We start from the raw sequence: 11,997 nt of genomic DNA on the forward strand, positions 1-11,997 counted from the left end.
AGACCACAGAATGATTTTTATTTTATAGCCTTCTTGTAAACTGTTTTGGAAGGAAGAAAACATTCGTCTGATTTTTTTGCCTGTATCCAGTAGGTTTCATAAACTGCATTTTTCTTTTACCCCCCAGTTGGTTGACCGAGTATTTGATGAAAGTCTCAATTTTAGAAAAATCCCTCCATTAGTGCATGCCAAACCACCAGAAGGGAATGGTCGGCCTAATGATGCTAGACCTCAGCTAACAGATGCCCTCGATCCCCCAACAATTACGCGGAGAAGGACTTGGAGCAGAGATGAAGTGAGTACGCAACAGGATTCTCACTAGTAATGTGTCGATTTTTAAATTTTTACAGTTGTCTCCCCACTTAATGTTCTAGACACTATCTTTCTGTCCTACCTGTAGCAGGTGGCATTAATACTTGAAAAAATTATTTGTGTATTATTTAATTTGCAAAATGTTCAAATATGATTGTTTGTATATAATACTAATTAGAACACAAGTATGCTTTTTTAAAGTTAAAAATTTCAAAATATATGGAATTGTTTGTATTGAATTCCCTTAAAACTAATAATATCCTTTTTTAATAAAAAACTTACTGCAGGTTATGGGGGACAGTTTGCTGTTGTCCTCAGTCTTCCAATTTTCTCGCAAGATAAGACAATCCATAGACAAAACTGCTGGCAAAATCAGGTGGGTTTTTAAAAATTACTGTTGTTACTGAAAATGTCTGTTCTCATCAACATTCCTATTAGTAGACAAACTATGTATCATACAGACAGAGCAAATGTATTTAGTAGCAACTTGCGTTTTAAAAAAGCGGTTACCTGTGGCACTTCTAGCATTCAAGAAGATTTGGGATGAATATTTTTTCCATTATTGCTTGTGTGTATTTCACATTATATGAAGATAAATATCAGCAATGTTTACATAGAACAATATCTATCATACTTCCAGCAGAGGAGCTGTTCCAATACATGCAAATGCTGTACAAAATCTACATGACCTGTATGCAAGTCTTGTAAAACTCCCTTCCTTGAAAGATAAGGTTAAAATGATGCTGAACTGTAAAACCAGGCCCTGTACATTTGCCAAGTTATCGGAGGGATCCCCTGTTTTAGGAAGAAAAACAAATGGGACAGAGGAGAGCAATTTCAGTAAATCCTTCTGAAAACAAACTTGTTCTGGAGGCAATGTGGTCACTATTGAGTTCTGCATCTAAAACAACACATGTAACCATCTGTTATTTTTCATTGAAAATTTCTGCTTAGATAGTTAGATTCTATGTTGTAGTGCTAACAGGAACTATAGACATGTCAAAAATTATAAAGTTGCTTGACCAATGGTTCAGTTTAATTTGAATTAAGTGAGTGTACAACCATTTGGTAACCACTTTGGTTGACAAGAATAAATGTAAACTCTAAATACAAAGTTCAGGGTATAATTCACATGTCCTTCTTCATGTCTTTGTGCAGTTCATGTTTTAAAAATAAGGAAATTATCTGGCTGAACTTCATGTATAATTTTTGAATGTGACAAAATATTAGGTCTGTAATTGATCAGTTTGTCTAGGAAGTGTCAGATATTGAAATCTTAGATGGGTGACATGTTAATCACCAAATCATAAATTTATTTCGGTGTAGGGTGTTGTAACTAGTAAAAGCAGAAAAATACTAAGAAAATATTTGAAGATTGGATTCTCATGGGAGTACCAAAAAAGACTTGACCATAGAAATCAAGAAGAAAAAAAAAAAAATCTATATAAAACGGTAAAAACTGTAAGTTATCTGCCATTTCTAGTCCTGATACTGGTAGTAGGACTAGTATCACTGAGTGAAGAATCAACTCTTTAAAAGCCTGCAGCCCATTCTTACTATTTCTGTTTTAAGGTGGGGGGGTTTTGTGTGTTGTTTTTACTGGTAGTTACAGGTAACATTTGTGAGTACCTTATTTCTATTACCTTGGAACATGATCCCAGACTGAAATTAATCTCACTTCTCTTTTTCCATCTCACCATTTTGGGGCTGCAGGATTATAGTATTGGAGATACACCATTTGCTGCCTTTCCCTCTTTTGTTTCCCCAGATACATTCTTTTATGTATCATACTGTTCATTTAAATTTCCTTAAACAAAAGACAAAAATGTCTTTTGCTATGTTTATTTCAGATACAAACGAAAGTGCACTTTGGAGTGCAGGTGTACAATCCAGTTACTCTCAAAAGCTGTGCTAAATTAACAGAGTTAAACTTCGTTATGCAGAGTTTATTACGAATTATGCAAAAGTTCACAACTTGTTCAAGTTTAATCAACCTTTGAGTGCATGCTATCATTTACTTTAATAGCTGATCTCAAAAAACGAGCAAATAAATACACACAGAGAGCTGCTCAGGTGTGATCATTCTTTAAAAGTCATTCTAGAAGGCGTTTGAAATTTGGAAATAGAAATAAAATACTTCATTTTGTTTTGACCATAATTCTCTGGGAAAATACAGTGACATCCATAAGGAACTCTGCTTGCCAATATATTTTTTTGTTTCTTTTTAAAGCTGCATCATTGGAACAAGAATCTTTCTTATTGACTGACTTTTTGTGGTAGGCATCTAGGATGATATGTATCTTAAAATGCCTCAGAAGCAGTAGATAGTAGATGCTCTACTTTTTTCTTTGTGATGATTTTTCTTGATGGTTGGCAGTTTATGGTCTGTAAATATGTTGCTAGCACAGATGTAGTTTACTTAATGTAAAAAACTGAGTGAGTTAAGTTTATATACATGAATTCATTCTGAGAAAAAAGCAGGTAACTATAAAATAAAATCTTAAACTTTTCTGATTAATTATCCGAGCCTAAAAGCTACATTGTCAGCTACATTGTGATGAATGTAATCATGATGTGATCATGTATGGTATTATAAATATAAGCATACCTATAAACATCTTGTATACATTTAAAGAAAGTGGCATTGCTTATCTCTATAAAAATACAGTGGAGAAACTTTCATTAATAAGTAATTATTTACTATATTCCCCAGAGCTGTGATCAAAACTTTCTTTTCCTGCTGCTCAGAATGGATTTGAATAATATGATGTTATTCATAATGTCATTAGTATTTTGAATTGGAAAAACAACAGTAGTTTTAGAATTGGTTTTTTAGAGAGCATACAAGGCAGCTAGGACCTATTACAGATTTTACCTTAGCTTTGTTTTGATGTACACAAGTTCAACCAACTGATGTGCTTCTATTCCTTTCACTGGAGTTAAGCCAGTTAAAATTTCTGCCCAGAACTGACACAATGAGAATCAGTCAGGGGTTGTCAAGCTAGCAGTTGTTTATTTTTTCCAGTGTACTTGAACCTGAAAGGAGAGGAGAAGTTTTTGGAGGCACCAATAAGAGTAAGCCAGTAAGCCTGACAGTGTTTTAAAAGTCCTTCCTCAAATTTTCTTGTTCACCGATGTAAACCTCTCTGCCAAAAGCACAGAAGTATAGGGCAATTACGGTCCTTACAAATTTTATCGTACATACTAAAAAATTGCATCCTTCCTAGCTGGGTCCAAATGGAGAAAGAAATGCTTCCTGTGAATGTGAACACTCCTCTTACTGTAGTGTTTCAGTTGCAATAGCTAGCTTTACAAAAAGACGAGATTCAGTTTAGCTAAAGTATTAAGAATATAAATATTTTCAGTCATTCTTGACAAGCAGATCTGTCATCATTCCTACCTTATATTAAGAAAAGGGATTAAGAGAAGCTTTTGATGCCATATTCCTTGGCTAGATTCTCCCAGTGCTGGAGAAACTGGAGGTTTTTCCGCCAAGTCGTAGCCTGGTGTTCAGATTGAACCAGATTCATGTGCCTGGTTCTTTCCTTTCACCAAATCCTCTGTATATTTGTAATTTTCTTCAAGATAAGGACATAGCTTGGTTACTGCAAGTTACTTTTCTGTAATTTATTTTTATTTGTTACTTGTATAATCAGTTGGGTTATCTGCTGGTGTACACAAAACTACATTGTATTTAAAAATTCTGCAGCATTCTCACCATGTAACCTGTTCTTTGCTAACAAATTATTGTGGTAGCTTCTCAGGAAGCAGGCATGCACTTTGTTTGCATTTCTATCTCTTTTATGTTATAATAAGTTTGCAGGCATTTTCAGAGATCATGGAGGGAAGAGGTAAGTAGGCTTTGCAGTAAGAAGACCTACACGGTTTTATCAGTGCTCTACAATGGGAATGCAGTGTCACTGGCCTGCTTTGTAGCAGGCAAGTACCCCTTCAGTCAGGCAAAATCTAGGCAAGCGTTTAGGTCAGTGCAGGTACGACTTGTAGGTCTCTGCAGTTTGCTGTGTATCCTGAAAGGTGCAATGAAAGAAAAATGGGGACTGAGCACAAGCAAGTAACAGAGTTCAGGCAGATTTGCCCCAGAAAGTAGGGAAAGGCAAGAGCAGAAGGTGGCAGGCATTTACAAATACGTTAATAAGCTCTTTTAATATAAAGAGTATGGTTAGAAGGAGGAAGAGCGAAGGAGACAGAGGTGAAAACCCTCCAGGAGGTTAAAATGTACTAAATGGAATTGGAAAAAAAAAAAAAAGAAAAAATAGTTGTAGAAAGGAAACAGACTTCCTAAAATTGTAACACAAGAAAAGCATGGACGCACTCGAATGGGTCCAGAGGAGGGTCATGAAGATGATTGGGGGGGGACTGGAGCACCTCCCCTGTGAGGACAGGCTGAGAGAGTTGGGGTTGTTCAGCCTGGAGAAGAGCAGGCTCTGGGGAAACCTTGCAGTTGCCTTCCAGTGCTTAAAGGGGGCCTGCAGGAAAGGTGGGGAGGGACTCTTTGATCAGGGAGTGCAGTGATAGGACGTGGGGTAACGGTTTCAAACTGAAAGAGGGGAGATAGAGATTAGATATTAGGAAAAACTTCTTTACTGTGAGGGCAGTGTGGCAGTGAGGCAGCTGTGTCTGCCCCCTCCCTGGCAGTGTTCAAGGCCAAGTTGGATGGGGCTTTGAGCAACTTGGTCTAGTGGAAGATGTCCCTGCCCCTGGCAGGGAGGTTGGAACTAGATGGTCTTTAAGGTCCCTTCCAACTCAAATCATTCTGTGATTCATGATTTTATGATTTAGTAGTATAAGTATCAGTTGTATTACTTCAAGAAGTCGCTTCTATTATTTCTAAAACCCCAAAGCTTGCTGTGAGATTCCCCTTTTTTTATGTTTTGCTTCCCTGCTGTGATAAATAGCTTTAGTTTTCAATGTCATATCATAAACTGTCCACATTTCCACAACTGGGGGAAAAAAAAAAAAAGAATATGCAGATATTTAAGGTCTAGGTATTCTTTTTTCCAAATCCCCTTGTGTAATTAGAATTTCAGAGTTAAATTACAAAAATAGCTGCAGTAGAACTGCTGAGCAAACAAATAAGCAACTTTAAAATCATGACTGAAAAGTAGCATATTTTAAAGAAGTTATTAGTGTAGGTAGGTCTCTGAGGAAATAATTTTTAAGGTGGAAGTTTTTGATAGCTGGAATCTCATAAAGACTAAGAATTTGAAAGCAAGCTGGGAAACTTAGTACTGCATTTCTGTTCATCTAAAGTTACAGTATAATAGTTGGATGTTTTAAAAAAGTTTCAGTGCTAGAGGAAACACCATAAGCAAGTATTTAGCTACAGAACTGTCATAATGTATAGTTGGACTCCATCAGTTTTCACATTTTCAGATTTTGCTTTTATTTAGTGCTCTCTATGCTGCTTTCTCATGTCATGTTATCTAGTATTTCAAGTTTTGTTTATTTTTGTCTATTTTAAACATACTGTTCTTGAATTTCTTCTAGAATATTATTTAAGGACAAAGACAGAAATTGGGAAGAAATTGAAAACAAGTTGCGAGCTGAAAGTGAAGTTCCTATTGTGAAAACTTCAAGCATGGTATGAATCGTTATCTTCTCTAGGATTGATTGAGCTTCTTATCTGATTTCTAAATAATCAGTAGAGGAATGTGTTATTTTAAATGGCATAAAGTCAAAAGTCTTTAAAATGTTTTATTTAGACAGTATATTTCAAGAATAAACATAATCTTTAATAATTACTAAGACTTACTGTCTTATAAAGAAACAAGAAATTGTTCAGGGGAAATTCTCAGATAAAGAATAAAAGGAGTTCAGACCATATATTGACCATCAGTACTTTTGTATAACGAAAGGTAACAGCCATTAGTTTTAACGTTGGATTGCTTTTGAATGAACTTGTTTTATGATCTAAAGACTACTTTACCTACCAATTATTAATACTTCGTATACAATACTTCGTATACAATACTTAATAATATTATTATATATTAAGTATTATATATTAATGCTGAATATTATTATTTAGAAAAACAGTTGTATTTTGCTGTATGTGAATGAAAGTAATCTGTAGACACATTGCAATAAGAGCACTCTTGAGTGAGAAACAATCATGTTGATTTTGTTGTGAAAGTGATAACCGCAAGGTACCAGATACAACTCTAGTTGTTCCATGTAGTCTTCTACCCCTGCCTCATTAGAGCCATTTCCTGACCAGACTGTGGCAGTGTGAGGGAATGGAGCACACATGTTGTTTTCTGGTATGCTTCTCCTCTGCTTTTAAACAAGGAGTGCAGGGTTTGAAAATCATCTCTGCATGTGAGAGCAGGCAGAGAGTCTACCTACATTGTCCCATCTGCTGTATTGTGCCATTAAGAATGTCAGCTTACAGAGGCAGTTTTATTTTCTGAGGGAAAGGTAGGAGAGGAAACTCCTTCTCATATACTTTGTACTGGACTTGCCAGAAGCAAAATGTGAACACATTTCCTCTGGCAAGGGACTGGCAAGCGCTTCTCTGTTAGCTTATCACGAGTTACTAAACTCATCCAGACTGCTTTTTCTTGGAAGTATTAAAAACTTGGCCCATAATTTCTGCAGAACGGTATATTTTTAAGAGCAATCATTGGTAACTCAGTGTTATAATTTCATAGATATACTGATAGGTTTGGTGGTTTTTTGGTTTTTTTTTTAAAGCCTAGTTGAGCAAGTTACTCATGGAAGTTTCTAATTTTAGAATTACTATAATATACGGAGTTCTTCTTATCCATTCCCAGAAAAAGACTGGAGTTTAGTGTTTTATATTTGAAATGCCATGAATATGGGGTTTTAAGGCATTCATTATGAAAGAAAAAGATTAGTTGTATATTTATTCCTAAGTTCAGCATTTTACAAAATTTTTTTCAGTACATTAAAGCATCTCACATTGTCTGAAACTGTATGGGTTTTTTTTGTCCGTGCACTGATTTTCAAGTTTCCGCTCAGTTTTCAGAGCAATATATTGTTCAAATGCAGTGCTTATTTTAACCACAGATTATTATTAAAAGTTAAGGGGAGGATAGTCGTCACTGATGTTACTTTTGTCCTTGGGACATTTATGTCCAGCTCAGATGTGGAATATGCTTAAAGATGATGACTTTGTAAAATCCAAGGTAATGAATCTCCTTCCCACCCACAAAAATCACATTACTTAGGAAAGAATGAAATCAGTGCCTTTGAAAATTCTCAGCTTTTGAAGACCAATGATAGCTCTCCTCAGCTGTTGGATTAACAGTGGTTTTCAGCATAGGATCCTTCAATTGTAGGATTTACATATTTATGATTTAAGATGTGGTACATGTAATGATTGTTGTGTTTCTGAGTGCATTGCTGTGGCTATGTCTGTGTTAGCAAGTAGCACAGCCCACATGAGAAAAATCTGTAAGGCAAACGAGCGCTGAGGACCCAACATGGGTGTGCCAGAAGGAGTTCTCGGGCACAGGGCCCAATGGTTGCAGACAAAATCCCGATGCCGTCATCTTAATATTCTGGCCCACGTCTGAACAGGGTTGTAAATCATATAAAACCTATTCCATTAATACTGAGTTTATACTATGACTTTCCTTTAGAGCTTTGCTGTTACTTTGCCCCATTTCTACAGAACCGTGGTGTCTAGAAGTCTGGTTGAGAAGGAGTAGCCCAGGCAGATGAGCAAGGGTCAGAGTGAGGTTGTTGACTTTAGTAGCAATCAGCCAGTGCAGAGGAGCTCTTGATTTCAGAGTAGGCCACAGCTGTCCAGCCTCGAGCACTACTGCCCAGGCCTCAAGGTGGACACGGCTGGGCCGCTACCAGCAAGCGTGTTCTTGATACCAGGACAGACAACCCAAAGAGCATATTGCACAGGATGGGGAGAGGGACGGTTTACTGCTAATAGGTAGGTTGAGTCTCTTTGTCCTTAATGAAACGTTTGTTTCTTTCTTAGGAAATATCATCAATCTTACAGGAACTGAAACGAGTTGAGAAACAGCTGCAAGGTACAAATCTGTTTTCACTTTTCTCTTTTGTGGTTGCTTGCTTTACATTTCTTTTTTAAATATTTATCTATATATGTATATTGTGAAACAAAGCTGTCACATTTTATTAAAATATATTCACAGTATCAGTTACGTACGTTAATATCATGTAATTGGTGGCACATTTGGTAAAGAAACATCACTGAATTGTTTTAAAACAGAAGAGTGATGATATCTTTTTATATTGGTGAGAAAGGGCTCAACTGAAAATTAAATAGTCCAGAGAATCCCAAAGGAATTATTTGTGAAACATGCTTAATAGAAGTAATTTTGTGGGTAAATATTAAAGAGTAGGTGATAAAGAGTTCTGAGATTAGGCTTCATAAAATAGTCTTTGCACATCAGCAATAGCCCCATGTGTAGCCCAGTTCAGAAGGAGTGCACTGGGACCATAAGCTATAGGGAATCTAAAAAAAACCAAACCCTTTACCTGATACAATAAGATGAAAATTTAGAATTAGCTCTCACCATCTTCCCTTCACGCTATTGAATCCACTTTTATAATTGTGGAGCCAACAGACTACAAAATAGAAAAATTACTTTGCTTTTCACGTGCAAAGACTTATCTATGTATAAAATGGAAAGAAGTATGTTGTGCTTAAAAGTCTGATATTTAGACGTATATTCAATTTATCAAAATCAATTTTAAAACTCAGTAAATTTTTAAAAGAAGTTGCACTCGTACTTGCGTATTGTTTATACTTAGTTTATCGTTTGATTTGGACTGGTCAAATGGATTAGTGGTTCATGCTTATGTATGATCATTGTATTTCTTGTAAATTTCCTGTATGTGTTGTAGGATTAAATTCAGATTTAATCCTACAATAAGACATGTTTTAAGAAAGAACATTTCAGGAGGAATCAATAGGCACCTTTAGAGACAAATTAGTATTTGTTTCATGCTCAGCTGTAATTAAAAAATGTTACTTTATTACAAATTATATTGTGTTTAGAGAACATAACAAAGAAATAAGAGAAAGAGGCCAAATAATTTCCTTGCATATTCAGTGGCGTTCAAATAGATGTTAGTAGCAGTTTTGGAAATAATAAAGAGAGTTCTGTTAAATGTGACAAATATGTTGACAGTACAGTCAAATGGAATTGTACTAGGTGCTTCAGTTTGCCCTCACTGTGTGGAGAGAGAGGGGGACAGTAAGTCCATCATTATACATTAAGAAGGATGACTGCTCTCTTATACAGGTTTCATTCAATCAGAATGCTCAAAGGAATGAGCAGCTATGGGTATTTGGAGGGGTGAGGTGGAATGAAACATAAGATAATGGTAACATTAGAGGAAAAACCCCCTTAAACATGACTAAAAATCCTATCTTTTAGTCCCTGTAAGCTAATCATAGATGGTTTGTCATCTCTCTCTCTCCTGTCCATGCATCGGGCAGTGTTTAGTTTGTGCAGTTGCTTTTCACCTAAAGTTTTAATATAGGTAATTGCCTTTAAATATATGTTATCAGCTACATTGATGTTGGATACACCACTGCTTTGTAGTGGGCAACATACATAAAAGCTCGTGTTTGTCATCATGAAAATAAAAGTGTGAGAACAGGATTTTTGAATTTTTATGGTGACAGAAAATCATATATTTTTTGGTTTCTTCCCCATTCCTTTCATTTTTTTTCTTGATGGCTTAGCAATTAATGCTATGATTGACCCTGATGGTACCCTGGATGCTCTGAGCAACTTGGGATTCACCAGCCCCATCTTACCAGCTCAGCCGAAGCCGAAGTGCAGTCCCGTTTCCCAAAGTACCCGCCCTCAAGTGCAGCCAAACTGCCAGCCCGAAGCTCGGGCTCTTCGACCTGCTGCCGTCCCTCTTGCAGCTGAATTTGAGAATGCTGAATCAGAGTCAGATTTCAGCATACATTTCAACAGGTTTAACCCAGATGGGGAAGAGGAAGATGCCACCCTGCGTGAGTGACATCTCAATGTTGATACAAAAACCTTTCACGTGGAATGTTTAGGAATAAAGGAAAAATTATAATATTGGTTTTATAATTTAAAAAAAAAAAAAGCTTGGTCAAACAGCAGTTGTTTTATTAAATCAGTTTTCTTTAACTGTGATGCTTTGATTGTCACACAAATCCTTTTCAAATCATAAAGATATGCATAGATATCAGTGTAGGAAAGCAGATTGTGGCAGGTTTGCCCTTTGTGGTTGTGTGCTTTGCAAAAGAATTATTTTATCAGCAGTTTTCCCTTAATAGATTGATTTCTTTTAAAAAGCCATGCAAGCAGTCTGACATCTAATGTTACTGAAACCCCAAATCTTTTTCCCAAGCTGCTCTAATGGATGGACTTCCTCCACTAAAGTTTACACAGAACTGTTGAACAGTTACATTTGATTCTGAATTAGGTGATTTATATAGGAAACATTATCTTGGACTACAATGACACATTACTGCAAAAGGTAAGACAGATTTCAGAAGGCGTTCATTCTTGTGTAGGGAAAATCTCAAACAGTTCTGTGATTTATATAACCTTATTGCTGCGTAAGTTCTCTTGGGGTTTACAAAGTTCACATATTATGTTTGCACTAAGATTTGCTGGGAGTGATAGGTGAACATATCGATATCATTAAACAGCAAGCAGTGTTTTGGTGTACATAGAAAACTGATAATACCATACTTGTATTATCATTGCGGTGTTTTAATCCACTTTCTGAAAAGACTATTTGGCACTTTTTGATCTTCTTCAAATGTCTTTTTTTGATGTTAATGAAAGTAGAAGTATTTCATATCCCATTTCTGTCCAAATGTTTGTTGAAACTAGGAAACAAGTCTAAACATACAGCAACGTGGGACATTTTAAGGCATATTGAGGCAAACGGGCTTTCACCAATTCAAATGCAATATAAGCTTACAGAAGAATTACTGTTCCTTGGAGTGATCATGAGATGTAAAATTTACTTTAGGAGACTTGGAAGTAGAGTTGTCATAACTTGCTTGATCGATAGATGCACTCCCAAGCAAATAATTTTATTTGCTTCTGTATATTTTCCTGTAGTCTTGCTAGTAAAGCTGTCTCTGTCTTACATATTTAAAAGGATTCTGGAAGACAATTGCTAACATAGGCATTTTGCTTCTACCACTGAAAAGCAAGTCTATTTAAAGTTTCCTATATAAGCCTGTTTTCCTTATAAGTTGTCCCAGTAACTTAACATTTGGAAATAATAATAAAAATAAATGACTTTGTATTTCCAGAACACTGTAATTTGGAGAAATGTTATTTCTGTTAAATGTAACTAATAGACTGGAATTTTCCTATGTTTGCATCAGTCTCTATGTATTAAGGTTAAAGATAGAGTTTTGCAGCTTTTATGAAATGGTCTTTAATATTTCAGCAATAATCCTACATGACACTTGTTTAAAAAAACCTGCTTTCTGTACACTTTTAAATTGTACAGGCTTTCAGAAGTCAGTAAAAGTTGGACCAGTTAATAAAAAACGCAAAAACTTTTTTGTAGAGATGTAAAAACAAAACCACTAATCTGTTGTATAATGAATTTCATATTTTCTTTAAAAAAATTAAAAGCAAACAGCCTTCATGTATGACTCAATATGCTCTACTCCTGTTAACTGTGGAAGCCTGAACTACACTCGTT

General features: G+C 35.7%; 1 protein-coding gene across 5 annotated transcripts in view; it reads left to right on the forward strand.

The window, feature by feature from the left end:
* CEP170 (centrosomal protein 170) overlaps positions 1-10,314 on the forward strand; it is a 74,700-nt gene extending 64,386 nt beyond the window's left edge. For all 5 annotated transcript variants that reach the window (XM_086460944.1, XM_009961812.2, XM_009961813.2 and 2 more), the window contains 5 exons: positions 128-295; positions 600-688; positions 5,821-5,914; positions 8,291-8,342; positions 10,028-10,314. In XM_086460944.1, the coding sequence (XP_086317070.1) occupies positions 128-295; positions 600-688; positions 5,821-5,914; positions 8,291-8,342; positions 10,028-10,314 (690 nt within the window). The remainder of the gene's footprint in view (positions 1-127; positions 296-599; positions 689-5,820; positions 5,915-8,290; positions 8,343-10,027) is intronic.
* Positions 10,315-11,997: the final 1,683 nt, after the last annotated feature.

This window comes from Leptosomus discolor, chromosome 2 (assembly GCF_034619465.1).
Source record: "Leptosomus discolor isolate bLepDis1 chromosome 2, bLepDis1.hap2, whole genome shotgun sequence".
NCBI lineage: Eukaryota > Metazoa > Chordata > Aves > Leptosomiformes > Leptosomidae > Leptosomus > Leptosomus discolor.